Genomic DNA, 24,463 nt, shown 5'->3' with positions numbered 1-24,463 from the left:
CTAGGTGCAGGACCCTGCACTTGCCTTTGCTGAACTTCATGAGGTTCCTCTCCGCCCACCTCTCCAGCCTGTCCAGGTCTCTCTGAATGGCAGCACAGCCCTCTGGTGTATCCGCCACTCCTCTCAGTTTTGTATCATTGGCAAACTTGCTGAGGGTGCACTCTGTCCCTTCATCCAGGTCATTGATGAAGAAGTTGAACAAGACTGGACCCAGTACTGACCCCTGGGGGACACCGCTAGCTACAGGCCTCCAACTAGACTCTGCACCACTGATCACAACTCTCTGAGCTCTGCCATTCAGCCAGTTCTCAATCCACCTCACTGTCCACTCATCTAGCCCACACTTCCTGAGCTTGCCTATGAGGATGTTATGGGAGACAGTGTCAAAAGCCTTGCTGAAGTCTAGGTAGACAACATCCACTGCTCTCCCCTCATCTACCCAGCCAGTCATTCCATCAGAGAAGGCTATCAGATTGGTTAGGCATGATTTTCCCTTGGTGAAGCCATGCTGTCTACTCCTGATCACCTTCTTTTCCTCCACATGCTTGGAGATGGCCTCCAGGATGAGCTGCTCCATCACCTTGGCAGGGATGGAGGTGAGGCTGACTGGCCTGTAGTTCCCTGGGTCCTCCTTCTTGCCCTTTTTGAAGACTGGGGTGACATTGGCTTTCTTCCAGTCTTCAGGCACCTCTCCTGTTCTCCAGGACCTTTCAAAGATGATGGAGACTGGCCTGGCAATAACATGCAGCAGCACCCTCAGCACTCGTGGGCGCATCCCATCAGGGCCCATGGATTTGTGGGTGTCAAGTTTGCTTAAATGATCTCTAACCCACTCCTCCTCCACCAAGGGAAAGTCTTCCTTCCTCCAGACTTTCTGTCTTGTCTCCAGGGTCTGGGGTTCCTGAGGGCTGGCCTGAGCAGTAAAGACTGAAGCAAAGAAGGCATTCAGTAACTCTGCCTTCTCTGTATGCTTCGTCACCAGGGCACCCACCTCATTCACCAGAGGGCCCACATTTTCCCTTGTCTTCCCTTTTGCTACTGATGTATTTGAAGAAGCCCTTCTTGTTGTCCTTGACATTGCTTGCCAGATTTAATTCCAAATGGGCCTTGGGCTTCCTTATCGTGCTAGGTCCATCTAGCACAGGTTCCCACCTGCAGCAGTGATGAGTGGATGTTTCAGAATTTCAAAGGATGGATACAAAGGTCTCTAAGGGCAGCCTGCCAATTTCTGAAATGCTGTACGTAGTTCTAGTGCCAGGAAATCCTTCGGATCTCTTCAGCTGGCTCCATGAACATGAGGTTGTAACTTTTTACACTTAATGCAATTCTGCTATAACAAGCATTAGAAAATAAACACTCAACATTCCACTGTGCTAAGTTTTCAAAATCTCTTTCATAAATACATTTTTAAAACTGATTTGAGCAGAAGCTGCAATCACAGCAGAATACCAATTGTTTTAAATACATAAAAGAGTGCAACAAAAAAGTGCTTGAAAATGGATTTTCAGAGTTGTGTACCTGTTCCCTAGGAACTGAAATGCAACAAAGTATATGCATAAAGTCTCAAAGAAAGTAAATGTCTGAATGCTACCCTTTCCAAAATTTTCTATAAAATATAATGCTGTACAGCTACGTTGTCTCCTACCAAATTATATCTGTTACTGACTTTCACAGATGATTAAAAGCATTTTTTTATTTTTTTGGAAATACACAGGTTTCCCTAGAACCTTACTGTATTACATTCAAGAGGACTTCTCCTTGATGCTGCTAAAGTTGCACTGCTATCACTCTGATTTATATTCACTTTCTTTCTCCACTTCACTGTCATTAGACAAGAGAATTAACATAAAACTCCCAAGAAGTAGGAGATAAAAATCTTTTATGAGTAGCAAAAAATAGTCTCTTCTCCAATTCAGACATTCCTGGTGACTTCATCCAGTCTCACAAATCTTTCTCTGGAATTCAAACAAATCAGCACTTGCACTTCTACTTAATTTGAATCTTTAAATTACTTCTTTTCTAAGGAAAAGATTAAGATATTTAGATATTAAGATATGCTCTAATACTAAGGCTTCTTGTCTTTTCCTAGCTTGGCTTTATTTTCTTCATATATAAACGAGGCTTTAGCATTTTTAACTAAATTCATTAAAGATGACTCCTAGCTATGAAACTAGGTCCAGATTTCCTCAGATTCTGGGGAAAGGGGTTGGAATGGGATTAAAATCTTTTTTTTCTCTACGGCAACTGGCTGTAAGGCTCTCACTGGGCCAAGGACTTCCAATTACATCACCTAAATTATGTGAAGGAGAAAGGGAGCTCAAACACTAATCCCCATGCAGTGGATGCAGACCAACTGCATCAGCACTGGCTTAAGCTCATTCAGCACTGTTACAGCAAGGTGCAACTCCAGCTGAATCCTAGACTTGCAAGCTACCACATGTCTGCTGCCACATCAGGACTAAAGAAGAGAGCACTCAGGATGCTAGTGGTTTTAGCTCCAGGCAGCGATTTGGAAAGGAAAAAATAAAGACCTTTGTGTGAGCTTTTGAAACCAGGTAAGGTGAGATGTGTATTTATAGCTCAATATGGCTGCTCCACCTCCAGTGCTCAGGGTAGCCCGGGAATTTTCTAGAGATACTAGAGGCAGGAAGAGAGGCTACACTGGGTTAGTAGAAACAGGGAAGATAAAGAAGGAAATAAGGGAACAGTGATGCAAATGATTAAAAAGACGAAAAGGTTGCCAGCTGTAGTAGAAGGTATGGTACAAAGCACAAAAGAAGGAAGACTCATGGCAGTGAGGAGAAAGCTTTCAATGAATGTGTCCTGAGGAAAGATGTTAGGCTAAAAGAAGGCAGGAGGAAAGCTAGAAGAAGAGTATTTGAGGCCAAGCATTTAATGCATCCTCTGCAATCTCTAGGAAGAGACAAAAAGCAAAAAATACATAGTTGAACATAAATGCTGTTCATTCAAACAAACAAAAAAAACCATTCTTCCAAAATGGGAAGCTTTGACAAGAAGGACAAAACAAATAGGTAAAGAGCAAGCCAGAACTATACAACACAACAAGATAGCAAAGGATAACTTTAACCTAGCCTCATGTTACACCTTCCTGCTAAAATTCTTGCTCTGAAATCACACATAAAGGCCTGAAACTTCAGGAAGGGATGGGGGACTTCACTAGGTGCTGAGGATGGCATACAAAATTAGGCCCAAAGTATTCATAAGCAGCAGAAAAACATTGTGCAGGTACACACACAGCCATCTCCCAAATCCATTCAGTAGTTTCCAGAGGGCACAGATCCAACCATAAGTATTTCATTTTGATGCAAGCAGATAAAGTGCATGAGGTTCCTTCCCATATTAAAGAGCACAGTGGCCTGACTTCCAGCTCCTTTCACACAAACACAAACACACACACACACACACACACACACTATTGTTCCTCAGGCTGCTGGTGCGCTTCTGCAAATACAGGAATGCAGGGAAATACCACCTGATAAGAAACGGTCACTAGCTTTCCAGTCTGGTGAAAATTAACTCATTGAGAGAAGGGGAGCAGGAAGATGCACCTTGTCATCACGCCCCCATCTTGATTTCAGATTACAGGGAGACAACAGAGCGATTATTTGGCTCCAGCTCTGCACCTGCAGAGCAGAGGACAATTACAACCCCAAAAGTGCAGCAGCACAGCAGCAGGCTGATAATATCCACCACCTCCCCCATGGGACCACAACAGGTGATGAGCAAATTCAAGTGCTGCTCACCAGCTGACAGACAGAAACAGCAGCAGTACAGGCTAACCACACTCGCTGGCTGAATGAATGGGCATGGGAGAAGAAGCAGCTGGAGCTCAGGGGAGAAGACAAAAGCCACTTGCCCAGCATGCTCCTAAAACACAGAGTGGGAGGAAGGAAAGCTGCTGGGAGATACCCTAATGTTGTAAGATGAGGGCATGGCAGCGGCCAGCATAAGAGTGGGAAACATGAGAAAGCAACGATTGCCTGCTGTACAGTCACTGGAGGTCTTCATAGCATGCTATGCATGCAGCAGGAACTCTTAGTGCATGATTCTCGTGCCTGAAGTATTAGAAATCTTCAGTTTTAAAACAGCATCTGCTGGGGCTAATTTTCACAGTAGGAGCTCCCCACCATCAAAGCTAAGGTAGTGAAGAATTAACCACTTGTTATTTCTTTAATCAGAAAGAAACCCCAAGCAGCATATTTCTGAATGAACAAGTGCAAAACTCCTGAGGACAGAATCCACCCATGGATAGCAATTTTGAGAGATTCAAATTTCCATTGGGGTTACTCTAGTAATTAGCATTCCCTTTCTGATTGTGGTCATTCACACCAATTTCACTAGCAAGCAACTGCCTATTCTTGGAAGTAGCTAAGCGGTACAGAAGGAAGCAGTCACCTAAATATGGACTGAAAACCAAGTTTGGCAAAAGCATCATCTGATCTTGAGGTTTGTACAAAGACCATGCACAGGCAGTAAGGGACTGAATATGTCATACTACTGCTGGACATATTCTGAATCTATAGGATGCTTTTCAAACAGGTACTGAAGGCTGAACCGGCCTGAATCAGTGCATCCTCACTGACAGGAAACGGACAGGGTAATCATGAACTTCACAAGAGCTGGCAGCGATGAAATACTCATTAAACTTTCTAACCTTACCTTGAGTTCCTGAGAAGATTCTCTGACTAGAAATAAACATTGCCAGTGCTGCATTCTAACATTCAAAAGAATCTGTGGTAGCTAGCTAATCTTAGCTGAGGAGAGTATTAATATCAGCAAAGATCCAGCCTCTCTGGATCTCTCTTCTGCAAAAAGGTTTGTGTTGTTGCTTTAAACCGCTTTGCCTAGAAGAAGCAATTGGTATTGTTTGTGTCCTTTACCTGGCCCTGGTCTCTTCTGTCTACTCACTTGGAAGCTGAGATGATAGGTTTGTGTGCTATACATCACTTTGAAAAGGACCTCCAACTGTCAGAGTCAATTGGCCTGCAGATGAAAGTTGAACAAATCTAGTAGTTCACGCTGTTCTCTTGATTTTTCCAAAGGTTATGCAATGTACTCTGGCATAGATAGCCTTTCTGGTTGCCAACCATGGCTGCAGAAATGCTTTCTTTGCTTTTCAAAGGGTACTTCAGGAAATTCTGCACCACAAGTAATATTTAAAGGTATTTCTTTTAACTAGCTGTACGAGATATCTGAAACAATGTGTGCTGTTGCATTACATGACAGGCAAATATTTAACATTAAAGATGGACTTTGGTAATTTTAGGCAGACATACAGAGAAGGTTATCTTTGTAATGAGTGGGGGAAAAGAAATACGATCTTAGAAAAGTTTTAAAAGAAAAGGCCTTTTTCTCCTTCCATTTCCCGAGAGAAGTAATAGCAATGAAATAGCTTTACTGAGCATGTAAGGCTGCCCCTCCAGAAAAAACCCCACTGCGTAGGTCAGTCAGCAGAACATCTTTATGTAAGCACTGCCTAAATATTTTGAAAGGGGGAGGAGGGAAGAGAGAAACATCTCATACAATAACAGACAGGTTCAACCAACATGCCGAGTTGCCCATATGTCACATGAGAAGGAGAGAATGTGTTAGTAGCAAATATACCAAAGAAACCACGGAGCAGCAGCAACCCTGTCCTCTTAATTGTAAAAGAAAAAGATCCAACAGCTTTGATAATAGCACAAAGGCAGTGCATGGCATGAAGAATGAAGACCAGTTGTTTTTTTGTCAGATTTCATCCTTCTAATTTGTAAATGCATGATTCGTTCTGAAAGTGTCCAAAAGAAGAAATGCAGAAATCTTATCAGTAAAATGACAGCATCCCACCGGATCCTGTGTATACCTTGTTACAGGTTCTGAGAGCTACAGCAAAAAAAGCAACTAAGACAGAAAATATCAAACTGCACAGAACTCAGAAGGCCTACCTACCGTTGCACATGAGCAGACTTGTGAAGGCAGAATATTTAATACCAGAAAGCTATTCTTGTAACAGTGCCTCTGAAGACACACTGCTCTGAAACAGAATTGATTTCAATTCTGGAAGAATTCTACAGTGAAATTTTTTTCAAATACTACTTATTCTTTCTCCTTCTCAGCATCTTCAGCCTTTCTTTCCCTAGATGATCTTATTGTTTTTCATAACATTGTGAAAATTTTAAAAACTTATTTTTTAAACACTCATACACCCTAACCCTTCTCCTCCTAGTCCTGACAGGCAGATGACTTAAGCATGATTGGAACTTCTTTCTTCAAAACTCCTCACTCTTTTCATTCTTTTTGGTGCTTAGACAGCACCAGAATAACCAGCTCTTGAAGTCGGCCTTTGACTGGGGTGATTTCAGCTCTTGCTCACAACTGCTTTCTCCAGCAACCTTAAGGTCATAATTAAAATATTTCAAACTGGTTCCTCTGCACTTTGAATTTGGGTGCTGTGCTAAGGGGGATTGTTTCATTTTGATTTTAATTAGTGATGTGTGCTTAAAAGAAGACTGAGCTTTTTTGGTTTATTCCTTTTATTTGTTTTTTAAAGGACAGGACACAGCAGACGTTCTGTGAACTTGGGTAACAAAGCATGATATTTGGTTTATGAATACAGAATGGAAGTTACTACCTGTACACACTTGGAGAAGGTCAGGCTCAGTGTAGCACAACTTTTCTGATTTCCTACAACCCATCTTCATCCCTTCCCTTCTTGAAGCCTGCCTGAAACATCTCCTTAAATTCCACCTTCAAATGAGGTCTGAAGTAAAGTTGCCACATCTATCCAGCACTGAACTACACAGAACTTCACTTGACCCATAAACTTAAACTTAATGCTAAACCATGCCTCCTGGTGATAAAAATCTCTCCCCCATTCCCATTATCCTACGGGGTGCTCCCCTCCTCTTTATATTAATTCTTATGGGAAAAATTTTTTTTGCTATCTCCATTATACTGTTAAATGACACACTTTTGGGGAACACATCCTCAGTGGACAACATGGTATGCCTGTATGCATTTAGAGGGTTGCCCTGCATTCTTCCTGAAAAATTACATCAAGTAGCAGCAAAATTCTTAAGTCTCAATAAAAAATGATATAACAATAAATACAAGAGAACCACATGAAAAGTTTCATTTGCAAAATATGAAAATAGTATATCACATTTCTTTTAATATTTCCTTTATAAAAATTACATGACAACAATTCACATGCATTTGACAAGATGCAAAAAATTCACTTGGAGGTTGTTTTATTTTTTAACATACATTTTCTTTAAAAGTATAAAATCTCTTGGGACTAAAAAAAAAAAAGTTACTCCAACAACAGATAAAACAGAATTAAGTTCAAAAACTAGATGAATATTCACATTCCTATTCACATCCCTTTTTCTGATGCCATGACTCATTTCAAAATGTGTACAGTTCTATGGACTGTTGGTGGGACTGCATGGCTGATCTTCCCCTTCATAAAGAAAACAAAAAATGAAAATGTCACCACGCTGAGTGCTACCTTCTCGTCCTTCTGTGCCTTCAGAAGAAATCCAGCAGCTTAACTGACATACTCTCCATCTATAGGTGTTATAATTTTAGTTTTTCAGAGTTAAATGGTATTATTTCTTCATAAAAAATGTTTTCCGAGATACCTGCTAACTGAAAACAAAACCAAAAGAATAGCTACACCTGAGAACTTGGGGCATGACTTCAAAATGAATAGTATTTTAATAAAAACCCATGGATAAGTCTCTAGGAAATCATTTTAAGTCCAGATACATTTCTTTTATTACTATTGGCATACATGATGGAAAATTCCAAACCACTTGCTCTTTAACTTTCAAATTTCTAATACTTGATGTGAATTTCTTTTTCATAAAAGAACATATTCTTAGTTGATTATTTCAGTTATCTACATGTTCTTTTGGTTATGCAGGTATAATGAAACAGGTAAATTTTTAACTTGCATATTATCAATTACTATTCCAACCTGGCTATAATTATTTCCCCTTTTTAATTACCTCCTTCAGAGTCACCTCTTTTTTCATGAAGATATTTCATGATTTTTAGTTAGAAGAGTATATTGTATAAACATATATTAGCTCTATCTCACTTTGCCTGCTGTAGTTAAACAGTAACATAAGAGCAGCCACGCTAGCTTAGATCAAATATCCATCTGTCTCAGTGTCCTTTCAACAGTAGCCAAAGGAAATGGATAGGGAAAAAGAAAGAAAGAGGCAAGTATGTATCATACTTCCCTCTAAATACTTCCCCAGCTTCTGATTTTTTCCAGTTCAAGGCATTTCCTAAGCCTGCTACGTTTTTTCTGCTTAGACACATGTCCAGCCTCTCCTTGAAACTTCAATGGTTTTGCATCCACAACATCCTTTGACAAAGAGCTCCTCATGCAGCAGAGAACAGGCATGTGTGACCACTGCCTTTGGTCTGTGTGGAGCCTGGCTCACCTTATGCCCCATAGTTCTCATATCAGAAGGGAGCGCACACAGTCCAACTCTATCTGCGCTTAACCACCCTTGCAAATTCCCAGTCTGCTCAGCCACTCCTTACACAGAAGTTGTTCTGTAACTTTGAATGTCTTTGCTGTCCTCTTCTGGATCTTTTAGAGATGACTATATCCTTTTTGAGATGAAGGGACCAAGACTATATACACAAGTACATCATGGATTTAAACAGGGGCACAACAAGTTTTCAGTATTGTCCCCTGCTCCACTCCTAGCATGACTACCTTTTACAACTACTGCAAAGCACCAACCCAACATTTTTACAGAAAATTTTACAGAAGCAACTGTCACAAGTTCGCTTTCAACTTGCAATGCACAGAGTCTACCAATTTTTAATGTGAAGCTAGAACTGTTTTTCCCACATGCATCACATTAGCCTACCATACACAACATTGCTTATCACCGATTTTACCATGACACTGAGGAATGGTTAGGACAAGGCTTCCGCTGCCAACTGGTCAACTAGGGCAACTAGTAAAGTTGGAACAATAAGACAAACGTCCAGGTACACAAGCCCTTCCTCAAAATGGTGTGTCCAAAAGCTTGTCTGATTTTAGTTAGACTGCTAAAGATATTTCCCCTAGTGACAAACCCTCTCTGGATATCATAACAGACCAGCAAAATACTACTCTGAGCAATCAATGCATTTAACTCAAGAAAGTTAACACCTGTGCCTACAATCCTGGACTGATCTTACCTGTCTCATTACACAGTAGGAAGAAAATGAAGAAAAAAATCCCACATCATATTTTGCTTGACTTAAATTGTAGATCTAGGCAAAATTATTATAAAAACATTTACTCGAGAGTGCTTATTACATATTGATATTATTATATTATATTGTTATGAACATCAAGTTCAATCCTTGGTCTCCTTGGTGCTTTCACTTAACACGCTTCACGTACACAAGCTTTTCTGGAAGCAATATTTAGTACCTCCTTGCAACATGCCTTTTAAAAGTTTGTTTATGGAGGGACAAAAACTGGAAACAGAGGATTGTCTGCAGTTTAGATATTGTAATTCTAGTACTTAAGTCAGCTGCATCTATTTCAAGTCTAAGGTGGGACATTAGGATGGTACAGAAATATTTCAGGTACAGCACATGATGACAAAAAATAAACCCTGCAGACATCCATCCATTTATAAACAGGTCTTTTTGTTGAGACCATTTTCCCCAGGTACTCTGTTCTACAGCATTATCCATGACACTTTGGTGCAATGCAACAGATGCTTTGTACGCTGTCAAAGCACATAAAAAAGATAGTCTGTATGTGCTCTTTACCACCTCTGATACCATTCCTCGAGGAGGTGGATGAACTCTGGACAGCTTCTAGCAATCCAAACATTAAAGCCTTTCCCAAGAAACTATTTCTCCAGTAAGCTGCCTCTAGCAGGGAAATGTCCAGAGGCACTAGGAAATGCCAGAGGGGTGCATGAATTAACATCAGTTTCAATGCTGCTGCTGTAAGCCTTACCTTCAGGCCCAGCAACTAGTTCTTCAAAGCATGTCATTGTGTAAGAGCACTAGGATTTTGATGCCCCTCCTCTCCACCATTTTGATTAGTGGTCATTTCTGCAATCTTTACACTGCCCTAAGAAAATGTAAGATGTCCATAAACCAGTGCTTTTTACTACTTCTACTATCACTATCCTTCCACCAACTACAAATATGAAAGAAATAGCCAAAGGCTTGTATAGGCTGAAGGGCAGCACAAGGGAGAAACAGAGAGGGCATATATGTGTATGGAAATGTGACTACATCTGAGTATGGACAGTTGGGTCTGAGCATGTAGAGGGAAAACCTCAGGAGAAGGGAGAAGTTAATTGACTTGAGGCAATCCAACTTCGCAGATGAGTTTGACAAGCGATGGAAGGCCCAAGGAGGTCTCCAATAAAAATATCCTATTAAGGAATTCAACCAGAAACCCAGCAATCAGCAAGGAGCGTGATCAGCTTCCCACAGAGTACTCAGACCATAAGTCTTTCATGTTCACATTCAGAGAGTAAACAGAGTCATTCAGCATCTTTTTAATCCCCAATTACACAGAAGTTATGTTACCATGCCATCTATGAGTTTCTGTCCATGAGCAGTCATCTATTAAGCAGACAATAATTAAAAAGAGCAGGTGCCCCCCCACTCCCTTAAAAAGTTTATATCTTAAGTGTAAGACAAGGGCGGCAAAATCAATTTCTAACTGTTGGTTCAATTAATAGTCATACTGCCTCCAGGGGTCACATTGCAAACAGGAGACAATTCTCTTCTATTCGGAGTTAATATTTCTAAGAGCAAGAGAAAGATAAGTCATTCTTGAATATAAAATTGGGTTGAGTGTTTTTGCAAGTGACAATTAAGCAGATGGGCTGAGTAGCAGGAGAACCATGTCACTCAGTTAGTACTGTCCAGATAGTGTATCAACACATCCCATGAGTTACACCCATCAGAACTTTATACTTCAGAACTACAATTCAGCAAGTAGGCTATTAAATTATGCATAATTGCTTATTTTGTTCCTGTTTTTTTGTTGCTTGTTTGTAAAAGACTAGCCAGGCTGTCTGGGAACAGCTTGGCTGCATCATGGATGAAGAAATAGAGTCCTGCTATCATAGGAGGGGTAGTCTGTGGTGTCAGTTTTAGACAGCAGATGGCTGGCAGTAGAGAAAGCTTCCAAATGTATGGTATGCCAAAACTTCAGCAATTTTCTTTTTGTCAGGCAGCTTCCAGAAACACAAAATGTAGCTGAACATCTTCATGATGGCCAAGATTAAAATAAGAGAGCATAGTAGAATCCCACAAAACACTACTGCTTCCTAAAAATATTTAGGTCGCACAGTCTAAGCAAGATACTGAATGACTAAAGCAGCTTCCTCTTCAATATTGGCTAAGGAATTAAAGATACAGAAAACATAACTGCATTTTCAATGCATGGGCATAAACAGACCAACAGCAAGATCCTGTTCTACCTCAAAGACATGCCCTCACATGATGGAAACTGAATAAAAAGGCCAAGATGGGGGTTCAGCTAAGAAGCACTGGGGATAGTAAACACATCAAAAGTGTTGCGCTGAAGCTGCATGTACTCTAGCATGTGCTCCATATATGTGACAAGTGCAGACAATCAGGTAGAACACTCAGAAATGTATACCAGATCGCTTCTTGTAAACATTGGCCGTAACCATATACTTTTAGGACTAAAATAGAAACAGATCTGCCAGGTAGACAGCTAAAGAACTGACAGTGGGATAAGGAGTTTCAGACCTCTAAATTATGACTGGATCAACTCCTGTTCCAATTTTGCGATAAAAATCACTACCAACTGGATAAGTCTGACACAGACTACATAAAAAGAAATGGTGATCTTGTTATTGTTGCTACTAGACAGAAGCCAAGACCAAGCATCTGAACTGTGGTATCTTAGTCTGCAGTCTCAGCTAGCACCAAGCACTAACTGGTTACAGACAAAAAAGTTTCGTTTTTCCATTTCAGACTGGTCTGTTAAACAGAGAAGCCCAGACAAGGTGGAAAAATTGCAAGGCTGGAGCTGTTTCTGTTTTGTTGCAAGAAAAATTCAGTCTAATTTATACTTCATGTATGCATTTGCTTTCCTTAACCACCCAAAACATTTTTTGAAGGCTATTTGAGCTGTCGGAGAAAGATGGTATAAACAAGATCCTTGCAAAGAAAATTTTTATGAGAATTTGCACAAGCCCTTTTCTCCCCCTCTCCCAAAATGTTTACTGGCAAGCTATAAAAATAATGAAACCCAAAAAGTAAAGACTTACCTGCAGATCACAGAAAGTCTCTACAAGTTTATGACAGGATAAGGCTCTGAAAGTATCACCAGAAAGCCCTATTCGTCAAATCCACCCCAAACCCAGTTTCAACTCAATGGCCTGTAACTGCAAGTTACAAGCTCCCAATAATATCTGCCTCTTGTGTCACAGAAGGTCTACCCCTCCCATGTCCACCACCTTTTATTTTATCAGTAGCCTCACTTATTTTATGCCTTGCTAAACATATAGCTATGTTTAAGGATTTTACTCCCACAGATACATCCCATCCTGAAAGTACCACCATCCCAAGTAATTTGCTCTTTGCTCTCAAAGAGAGCAAGAATAGATAAAGCCTCTAGATATAGCCTCTCACATTCATTGTCCTTCCTCAGAAAGAAAATAACTTGCCTTCATTTCTGTGTCCTCTTATAACAACCATCTGTCAAGCAAGCATTTCAGTTCAAACTAATACAAGTACAGTTAAGCAGGGATTCTATCCAACCCTCATCTGCAAATAGCTCTGCCAAGAAAGAAAAAAATGATCAAATCATGCGCTTAAAAGATCAAATTGGTTCAAATGTTTAACAGCTACAGCGAGAAACAGCACTTAACCAAGTAAGTATTTTTCAGTTTAAACAGCAAAGAGAATTTTGGAAAGACCAAAGAACTATACAAGTAGTAGTCTGGCCAAGAATTTGGGGTTAATGCATAATTCAGCTTTTGCAAGAAGTGCTGTAGGAAGCTAAGGGCCCAAGACTTCCTTCTAAATACCATTTAACAAATGACATTTTCGGTACAGTCATTCCTTAGCACTATACTCTGGTATTATTCCCCTCTGCAGCTGCTTAAAACAAATAGCAGCTCAAGTAAGAAACAGCATTTCTTTTAGTGTAAATTTAAGGAAGCCTAACTGCTAAAAAGTCATTTCTCGCAACTTCCCTTAATCACAAGTCTAGAAAGGGAAAGGAAAGACTCTTCAGCTCCTACACAACACGTTCTGTCCTTTAGGCAGAGGCAAAGGGTGTCCTGCAGATCCTGAGACAAGGAAAGGACACACAGTAGGACAAGATCTCAAAGAACGTGAACAAAAAGGGGGGGAAAAAACAAAACACAAAGACTGTTTCTGGAGAGTACTCAGTGCACAAGCCCATGAGAGCTCACCACCTTGTATGTACTCCTCAAGGCCTGCAGCCTAAACTAAAATAACCGGAAGCTCATACCACTTTAAAGGTAACTACAGTACCAAGTCTCCTTGCTGAAATGGGACAGGTTTTGCCATGGCAAGTGTTGATGTTTCTGTATTCAACCTGGCATGTTTGACTGATGAGGAGTTGTCCTGATCTACTAGATCAGCTTCACTGGAGAATTCTAATTCTGAATGTAATCTGCTTGCACAGGGAAGTTAATATTCTCTACCAGCTGCAAGCAGTGAGTGCATATGCTCACATTCCTGCATGCAAGAAATTAAAAAAAAAAAAAAGTAATTCTGTAAGAAACTTATTTCTGAAGAAACAACAGAGCATGCAAGCCATTAGGGGAGTTCAGCTGCAAGGCTCAGTCCTGACCCTTTATTACTAATCTGTCTGCCCCTCACATTAGGTGAGCTTAAGGAGTTCAAGAACCAAGGGAAAGAACAGGAAAAGGATAATAAAATATCTGGGCATGAGATTTGTACTTGCAAAATATACAGCTATGTTGCTTCCACTGCAAGCCCAAATTCCAGGCACAAAAATATGCTGCTTTTTTTTCCCCTGTATTCAGCAGCATGTTTAACCTTGGAGCTGTCAAGCTCCATCATGAATAATGAGCCATGACAACATTCCAAGCGATCCTTGGAGAACAGACCAGTTTTTACTATACGCTGTGCAAGGCAAAAGGCTGTTACTGTATTCCCATGGTATTGCATTTGCTTTGAAAATACACAGTAGTGTGGCCATCAAGAGGAGACTGCAAGTAAATACAGAAACAAACAGGCCATTTCATTGCATTTCATCATCTAGACCTGCAGAACAGCAATAAAACATGTAAAATCCTAATGTTTCACATTTAAAATTAAACAGGGACTGAGAAGGAGATTCATCTCACTGAATATGCATTTGACACAAACACTTCACAGCAAAGAAACAGCTATGTTTGAAACAACACAGGGCCACTACAGTATGAAAAGAGGCTCAATAGCAAGTACCCTGCACGTCTCCCAGCACCGCGCTCTCTCAGTGATCTCGTACCAGACGAGCACGAACCTGGGGCAGGAAGGCAGCCCCTGCCCCAACCTGCTTACACTCTCAGGCTGCAAATGCATACTGCATACAAATGGCAGTGCTGAAAAGTACAGGAAGAAACTACGGTCATTTGAATAACTGAAGTTTCTGTACACCAACACCCTAACCATGCCAAGGAAAGTCTTAAAGAAGGTACGTAACAGGTAAACAAGTAATGGCAAAAGCCATTTCTGCCATGCTCATCCCAAGCTCGAGGGGAGCAGAAAGGTGGAGCAAATAGATTCCCCAAAAAAAAAAAAAAAAAAAAAAGGCTGAGGCTTATCCCTTAAAAAAAATCAATATAAATTGCATCATCTGTTCAGGAAATAAGTGCTAATTCATTAACATCCATCTGAAAATACACATATTCTCTAACAGTTCCAAGCAGCAAGCATCTATTTTGTGTTTCTGCAAAGGGGAAAATAAATGTATCCCTATTCCTGACCTGTTTGCAACAGGATATTTGTTCACGGCTTTGTAGCAGGAAAAGCTTGCCTGTATTTCTGAGGCATTTCTGAATCTTGTTACAGTAACTGAAAATACAGTCCTTTCTGTAAGGGTGCCATTTTATGTACATTTCCATTTCAAAATTTACTAGAAATTATGGCAACTTTCAAAAAGCTCTGGAGAGCAGGAAAGCATTGATGTCACTCAATATATGCTTACCTTTCTTCCAAGCTGCTAAAAAATTTGCAGTAGCAGACAGCAGAAGCCAGCCCTAAGCACTTAAAACTCCTCAAAGTATAACAGATCTCCTTCCCACCAAACTGCTGTAAAAAAAGACACACGCGTGCAACCCTTCCTTGCAAGACTGGGTAACGTTTGAAAAACCAAAGTCTGAAAAATCCATTGAATTACTGTTCATTGCTGAAGTTGGAAAAAAGCCACTACTCCTGAAGCGATTAATACCACAGTTACACATGATATTGTCTTTATCTATATTTCAGTCCTCTATTTGCAGGTAAAGTCACCTGTGCCCCTCTTAGCTGCTCTCCCCTTCCCTGTATTCAGCCCTTCACATACATGACACTTCCCAGCCAGCACAGTCACATCACACTAGAGCTTCCCTTCCTTTGAAACATTCCCAGATCAGCAGAACTCGTGCTACTACCACATGCTGCAGTACCACAATCTCCTGTTCAAAACAGTTCTTCTCTTATTAGAGGACTCACTCTATACTCAAAGAAAACCCCCAAATTACAAGGACAGTAATTCTCTTTTTATTATTAGTTACCATGCCCTCAGACCTCTGCATATACTGTCAGTTTCTCCCACTCCCTGATAATATACTTCTATTTATATACCACATCATAGCTCTGCACATTTAGCAATTCCATCCCCTGCTAGCAATATTTGGCAATAAGATCCCTTTAAAAGAGACTAATTACAGATTTCAGTTCAACACAGAAATTGGTATTGGGCCAATCTGTAAGCTCTTTAATAAGCTTTTAGGTTTAACTTTACACCAGGCAGGACTTGGTATTCTACTGATAGCAGCAATGTAGTTGTAACGGCAAAGGTGAAAAGCCCACCACCACAAGGGGAGGAAGGAAGGTCACAGCTCTAATTCTTCTTGCGGCTCCATACCTTCTCAATCTGAGCCTTTCCCTGGAGATAAGCAGCCTGCATTACACTGAAGAAAAAACTCAGGAACTCAGTTCAGATGTCAGGAAAATAATGAAAAGTAGGCACAAAAAAAAAAAAGGTTGATGGTTGCATCAGATGAGGAACAAAGACCAGTAAGATCAAAAGTAGGTCAAGGACTCAAAAATTAGGAAGGGATAAAATTAAGGATATATAGTCACATACTACAAAGGAACATGGCATTTTCTGAGAACACTTGCATTAAGCTGGAGTTCCATTTTTAGAAGTGATCCAGGAGGCCAAGGCAAAGTCTTTCAAGTGCCTCGGTAGCTAGCCCCGTATCAGGACAAACGTCTTCTGTGCACATGAGCCAGACAGAACACAGAAAACAGGATTTATGTCTGTGGATGCTTCTCCTCACCTTTGTACTGCTCCCCATCTTGTTCATGTAAACTTTGCCCAAAACCTCCTGTGACATTAGCTTTCAGCCAGAACCAATTCCCTGATCCAGCTCACTGGGTGACCAATACCAAAGCTTTTACCAACACAAGCTTATTTCGGTGGTGGTGAAGGCTTAGAAAGTATCCCTTAAACTGAAACCTTGACAATTCTTGGGGGGGGGAAAAAAAGTCAGCTTTTTGAATTCTTCAATATACAGACCACATACTATTGCCCCTCTTCCCCTTCTGCCCCAAAGGAGACTTTTCCTCCTTTACTGCAAGGGGTATTCATGCAAGACTGCCTTCTCTGCTGCTTATCTGATAACTAGGGTGGAAACTGAAAAGTGTAATTGATAAAATGAGGGTCAACAGAAAGATGGTCCTGTTTTGAAAATCGCAGACTAGCACCCAGGAAAACCACACAACAGCTTTCTGTGCGAGATTAGACAAATCATGATTTTCCGTGTGGTCAGTGACTACACAGCATCACATGCAGATGTCAAACCTGGTGTACTCCAAGTATCGCTATCAATGTGGATGACTACCCAAAAAAACTCCAGCTGAATTCTGTGGGAACCACACGCACTTAGTACACAGCTGTCAGGAAGTCTCCAACTGGGAACTCAATCAACAGATATTTAAATATATATATATATATAGCGTTATACATGTAAAACATACACATTAATTACGTCTGTTTCACAGAGATAAACTCATGAATACCTACAACACATTCAGCTTTTAACACACTGCTTCACCCCTTTGGGAAATGTCACACTAAAAGAATGACTTGGATAGTAGCAGACTTATCTTCTATACAGACCAACCTTCAAGAGCCCAACAGAACCACTTCTCCAGGAGGGTCACACATCTACTCCCTAGACTGTGTTAAAACACATCCTAGCCCCCCCCCTTTTTTTGGGGGGGGGGGGTGAGGCGAGGTGGAGAGGTAACAGAGCCATGGTACAAACATGCGACTTTACACATTAATTTTGAAAGGTGAGCTGGAAGCCTGAAAGTCAGACCTGACCACTTTCCAAGCCCCAAAAGCTGAGAAAAAAGAATAGAGGGAGAGGAGCTATTTTTCTCCAGCCTCATTCTCAGATGCACTCATGCAGATTTTAGTGAAATGTTTGCAGTACCTGCCTACTGAAGACAAATCTAGCAGGAAGAATTTCATCTAGAACTTTAAGACCATCAAAATACGAGTATCTGAACATGGACTACTATAAAGGGAAACATCAAGAAACGTCAGATATGTGTTAACAAATGTCCCAGTTATTAGCACATGCATGCACATATGCAGCTTATCAGAAGTGCCAATGCTTTTGAGAGGAAAAATAAATACAGATATTTGCCAGCACCTCTATCACTATATTCCATAACTGGTTTTGATTCAACTCAGTGTACATCAAGTTAATCCTACAGGACAGTATCATTCACTTTTATAATAGCTACTGACCTCATTTCTGTGCTTGAGCTCTGCTGTAAGGCCATGACTAAATGTGGAAAGCAACACATCACACTTTGTCAGCAGGCAGTGCCCTTCCTTTCTCCATTCAAGGCTTTCATTCATTTCTGTATTTTTTTAAAGTCATGCTGTTTCAAAACAGCTGATCCAGATGGTGGATACTCACATTTCAACCTTCCCACATGGTAATGCGGCTCAAGAAAATAAAAACTGTTGCTACCTGCTGCTGACCTACTTCTTTCTTTAATTTGTTTTCTGCCACACTACAGAATAAAGAATATAGTTCATTGAACTCTTATCTTCTGAACCTAACCACAGCTGTGTAGCAAATATAAAACAAAGTTAATAGAGGAACAAGGAAAAAAAGACAGCATGATCCAATGGGGATCATGGGAGGAATGTGGGAGAATAAGAAAAGTCTCACCTCTATCATAATCATCTTCCTCTATTGCTTTTTCCTGAAGCCTTTGAAGCCGTAAAATCAAGGATTTTATCTATATAAAGAGAAAAGAGTTAATTATGAAGAAATTCATTTAAAATCATTATTAACCTCTACACGATATAAATATACAGGATTATTACGTCACTAGAGTGGCCTGATTTTGTGAGTCAAGCCCAACACACATTAAGTGGACACACCTATTTCAAAACAGCTGAGTTGCAGCTACTTGAGCCAAGCATGGCTTTAGTCCAGATATCTACAAAGATTAACAATATTTCTTGAAAAGTAAAAGAAATTGTATGATTGCAGGATATTTTTCAGCCTTTTAATTATTAAAAGTGAAGCTGATTATAGGATACTCTCATAACATTGCATCCACTTTTGATCACATTTACTCAGTTCTCACATTCTAGTCAATATTCTTTTCTGAGCCCACTCTATCAATTTTCTGTGTATATCAGTTTTGCACAGAATAAATCCAGAAATTTGCATATGCAAACTGCATTTTCTTCTGCAAGTAAAAAGAGACTTGGCACAGAAAATTGTGTTTACATGCAGACAAAGAGGTTTCCTTAAAATATAGTTTAGGCTCACCTACAAAACGTTAACACCTGCATTTTCACTGCAACATTTGCATTCACACTGCAAACGTTAGATGGGGAGAAACACACTCAAAAAACCCTATACCACATAGGAAGTTCCCTTTCACACCCAAAAGAACTCTTAAAAGAATAAAGTCTTATTACAAAAGTTACTGCTTCTCTTTGTTACTTGACCGTTCCTGACCAAAGCTCTAAAGCCTCATCTTTTACTAAAAATTAGGAAGGCCAGATCCATATTCAAATGCTGTTATGAGTTTATTAACAGAGAAATTTGGTTAAAAGATATGCAGTTCTCTCCTCATTGCCACACCAGCCACAGCCTAGCATAGCTAGAGTTATAAAACTGAAAAATGTTTTCTTCTTATTAAATTTGTACATGACCTATACCAACAAGTTGTTATCAGCACTGAGAAAAGTATGCCTGGAAAAACAAACAGCATATATATTGTCATAGCCCAAAGCCTGAAAGCGCTTGGAAAAGCATTTTCCAATGCAAGAAAATCCATATTTGAGACATTCTGCTTCTACAAAAGACTTCCCTCCCCACTAACTCCTTACTTCACAGTTTAACCTCTACTTTTAAATTTCTAGACTTCACACCGAAAAATAGGTACAGTCAATCAGCAACTTAATAGAAATACTCAGTTATCTTGACTACACAATCAACACACAAATTAGGCAAGGCATTTAAATTAACGGTATCCCTACTAAATATGGTAAGTGAAAGTAGGCTAGTCAGAAAAGAACAAGAAAAGCCAAAGCCAGGAAAGAATTTAAAATGGTTGATTAATAATATGCTATAGGATCCTCCAAACGTAATACTACATAAGCAAAAAACCAAAAAAACATACATATATATCCTTCCCCTTCAAGCTTTTTTTTTTTTTTTTTAATTTGTTTTTCACACCCAGAAACACCAATCTTTTGTCACTGAGGCTGGTGAGGAATGCATAACCTAGTGAAGGGAGGAGCTCTGAATCCTCGCCATAAATTATTTTCTGTATTTTATGCCATACTTTTGATAGAGTTCTAAAGAAGCTTGCCATGGGAATGGTTCAAATGACACTTTTTTCATATATATGATATATTATAACCATCTATAGCTAGAGTACAGCACTGCTGCTTTCTGCACTGCTTACCCCATCATGCACTCACCCTGGCAGCTCATTTAAAAGCAGCTGGGGTGCTGCAGCACACACATGCCCACGGCTATCTGACTGATGCTGTCGCAATAAAGTGCTTTCTATTTGCAGGCTAATAAGAGGTTTAGAGCTCAGTCACTTCAGAGTGGCATGACCTATATCTGTACCATGTGATCACCGCTTTTCTAAATACGAAAAAGCATATTTTTAAACAATTTCACTAAAGCACTGTCTCCTTTTCTTGTCTACAGTTTCTTTGGTTCCTTTCTGAAAAGTTTGAGAACTCTCTCATTATCATTACAATAGGAAGGTGATTCAAATTAAACATACACAATTGGCTAACCAACAGCACAGACATCTAAGGACACAAATCTCCAATTCTCCATTCCATGAATTAATGGATAAAGAAATTAAAGATAGAAATGTTTCCTTTGTCTGTCAAAAAAGCATACTAAAAAGAGAGAAAACCATTTGTATTTTGTTATATATTCCCAAATTTGCAGAGAAATAATTTCCCCAAAAATCCCAGCTTTTGAGCGCGTTGTCATTCCACACATGAAGTCAAAGAAACTGCCCCATGTCAACGTGTGTGAAGTCTGCAAAAGTACATAAGAGAACCTAATCTGAGTCCTACACGCAACCTCTATGAAAAATAAATATTAGAGAGGGTTACAAGCCCAGGTCAGATGATAGATATAGTAAAGAAAGAACAATGTTTCGTGACCACAATGTTTCTCGGCTTCTGCCTCCCCTAAGCAGAAGGGCTGCGCGGTCTCCCCGCAGGCTGACCCAGCACAGGTTGTCTCGCCAGGCCTAAAGACGATACAGCGCATCTCAGCAGGCACGGCTGAGCCAAGTCACAGGAACTGGGGTTTCTGCAGGGCTGCCCATCCCGGGTTTAGCACAGTCAGTATAGGCAGCGCTAGCTCAGCTGTGTGTGCCTGCATACCTGCAGTGCACAGACATCTTAGACATTGCTCCGAACACCCAGGGCACTAGGGAGAGACTCTTAAAAACACACACCGCCCAATTTATGAAATCTATCCTGTCCACACTAATCTCCCCATTACTGTTTTCTATATGCACAGTGTAGCCCATATTTGGCTCCTTATCATAGGTAGGCTCAGATTAGTTTCCCTCTGGTGCCCCCCTGCACTCTCCAAAATACCTGAGATCAAAATAAATAAATAAAAACACCACCATATTTTATGATGGAACATAAATGAGCCTTTCCAAGGCTTCCCTCCGCCCAAGAATTCAATGAATGAGGCTGCATGTCTATACATTGGCAGATATACATGCGAGAAGGCAGACTCCTTACCCAACAGTACAGTACTCTGAGGTGGAAGAAAAGAAGGCCCAATTCCTAGCCTAAGTTAGAGCAGGGACTTGGACTCCATTTTTTTCCTGCTGGGAGAACACTTATCTACATACCCATTACTAGCTGTTTTCACGGGTGCCTCACTCAAAGAAATCTCTAGCTAAACTTACGCATTTCCGATTACAAACTTCAGTGTTATTAAATCATGATGCATCCAGCAAATAGCTCTTCCCACTCCCAAAGTTCCTGCTACATATACTCCAAACAGCAGACAAAACAGCCCCCTCTGAAAGGGCACAGCACTTCAATTCAGAAACTGACGTACGACATACTAGACACAAGGATCATAACTTCAGTAGAACACAGGAACCAAGTATTGCAACAACATCACTTTATTTCAAACAACCAAAAGGGAAAGAAAACAGGGTTCCCTCACTTTTGGCATGCTACTTTTAACACGCTGCATACTAACACATTACTGTAAACCTCTGAACAAATGCCACAAAAGTCATTAATATCCTGACTCCTGCATCAACTTCGACATTGGTACTGGCACTATAAATATGAAGGTTTGGGGGAATTGGGGGGGGGGGGGAGGAGGGGGAGAGAGGAATAAAAGATGAAGAAGTAAGACTACAAACCTTTAATGTAGTGTGGTTGCCAAGCAGGCAGTCCAGTAGCACTGGTTCATATTTTTTCATCAAAGTATCCCAGTTATGGTCACTAACAGTAAAGCTACTTTCATAGCCTGAGGTGACGGAAGAACCAGCAGATGCTGCATCTGAGGAATCTGTAGAACATGAAAACGTTGCATCTGTATCTGAGAGAGAGACAGTCTCACAATCCTGTAGTTTATCATTCACTGTGGTCTCATTTTCATACTTCAAATCCTCACTGGGCCTAGAGAAACAATGCAAAGCTCCTGAGTGCTCACAAGCTATTTCCCTCTTTTCTAGTTTATGCAGCTTTCCCATGGTGCTGGGATGCAGAACATACTCGGTTTCCTTGGCAGTTGATGTGCCTTCAGCATCACTTACTCCAGAGGCTGAGTTCAGGGAGAGCTGTATGAAGCTGAAGCTTGAACTAAAGCTATTGTGTGGACCAACGGAATGAGAAGCAACTTCTTTTCTCTGATATTCACAGTTGCTATTCACTTCTGTCTCATCCAAAGCACACATCTTTTGGGGCTCAATTACTTTAGCACTATGGGTTGTCTGACGTGCATTTGAACGGCATACAGTAGAAATGTTTCCTTTGCTTGTGGCTGTGGCAGGATAAACCGGTGTAATTATGTTTTCTGCCTGCAGACTCTTGTAACCTGAAAGATTTCTGCAGCTTCCTGGCATATTTCCAGCAGTGGCCAACGTTGTTACCACGTCAGTGGGAACTACAGCACTATTTGCAATTGAACGACAGCATAAGAATTCAAAGTTATTTTTGCATTGTCCGCATAGAGGGCAGTTTTCAAAGCCTTCACAATGCTTTCTGCCATGTTTGAGCTCTTCTGGGTTGAATGGCTTGCAGACACTCAGGGACTGAGACTCTCTCTGTTGCTGAGCTTCTGGTCTCATGTATCCAGGTCTTTTTGCCAGTTTCTTTTTACGAAGAGAGCCTGCAGGTATTAAGTGCTCCAGATCATCTGGAAAGGGGGGGGGGGGGGGAGTCATTAAAGTGTTTCTGCAATTTTCTAGGCTTAAAATATTGTAGCATCTGAAAGTAATTATTCCAGGAATTTCAGACAGTGCATCAGTTTCCTTTTCAACAAAACAAAGACACTGACCATGCTGTGCGAAGAGGAGAAAAGCTGTTATCGGAGAACTCTGTGTGTACTCATTCACTTTCTAAAGAATTTGCACCTGCTTTTAGGTGAATTCACTAATATAATTATGTCCATCAGGACACAAAGCTGTGTATGATGAATCACAACATCTTCCCTATTCATAGTAGTTCTCTGCATTCTCAACTCACTTAGCACCATGATAAAGCATAGAACTTTAGCATCTCTGATCCAGAATGATTTTCAGACGTACAAGCACATCTAGTATAGCACTGAACCTGCATTAAAAAGAGAACGACACTTGCAGAGAAATTTTGCATGTATCTTTTGTTGCTCATATCCAGTTTCGTGTTCATATTCATGTTTTATTAACACAGGCAAGGTGTTCCAGATCCTGCTTCCAGAACAGAAGTGAATCTGTAGCGGAATGATGGATGTTCAGCCACAGACTAAAAAGATATTTTATAATTTTTCATTTAGATTTATTGCACTACTTTTTGTCCAAACCATAGGAATTAATAACAAAAGTTTTGCATCAGGACTATCAGTCCTCAGAAACTATTATCACCACATATTTAATATTATTATTGCAATATTAATGCTATTAAGAAAAGATCCTCAATTCAATAGCTCAATTTCCCCCCAGATACTTTGCATACATAGATGAAAAGATAGATTCATGGCTTCCAGAGCAGAATAGAAAGATCTGGGGAAAAAAAAAAGAACATTAAAAATGGAAGATTAAAATTCAGTAGCTCGGCTTTGTTTTCTGTATATTGCTGTACAAAATTTATGGGCAATTTGAAAAAAATGTCAGGCATGCCAAGAGTTAAAAAATAAAAGCCAACATGGTGACTACTTTCAGTTTCTTATGGATTTACTGCTAGTAAAAAGGTATTCCGTTGTTCTCTTCTGCAAACAATCAATGGGAACACAAGCTCTGCACCATCAGCCAGTTTGTATCACAAAAACATATTGACCTGGCCAGAATCACCCTTCAAAGGGATCTAGTGACTATCTGAATTATGCCCTTGATCAGCCACCTTCTATGCAGCAAAACAGAATCAACTGCCAGAACGTCAGGCATTAGAATAATCCTGATCGCTGACACAGAGGTGTTTCAAAAAAGCAAGTTTCTT

At 40.3% G+C, this 24,463-nt stretch overlaps 1 protein-coding gene across 1 annotated transcript in view; it reads right to left on the bottom strand.

The window, feature by feature from the left end:
* The window catches only part of DISC1 (DISC1 scaffold protein), a 206,700-nt gene that overhangs the window by 181,267 nt on the left and 970 nt on the right, over window positions 1-24,463 (bottom strand). Inside the window, exons 2-3 of the mRNA XM_067294574.1 lie at window positions 22,189-23,186; window positions 18,465-18,534 (exon numbers count right to left, since the gene is read on the bottom strand). Of these exons, the coding sequence (XP_067150675.1) occupies window positions 18,465-18,534; window positions 22,189-23,186 (1,068 nt within the window). The remainder of the gene's footprint in view (window positions 1-18,464; window positions 18,535-22,188; window positions 23,187-24,463) is intronic.

Source organism: Apteryx mantelli, chromosome 3 (genome assembly GCF_036417845.1).
Source record: "Apteryx mantelli isolate bAptMan1 chromosome 3, bAptMan1.hap1, whole genome shotgun sequence".
Classification (NCBI taxonomy): Eukaryota; Metazoa; Chordata; class Aves; order Apterygiformes; family Apterygidae; genus Apteryx; species Apteryx mantelli.
Note: the sequence above shows the minus strand (reverse complement) of the source record. Positions and strands in the feature narration are given on the sequence as shown.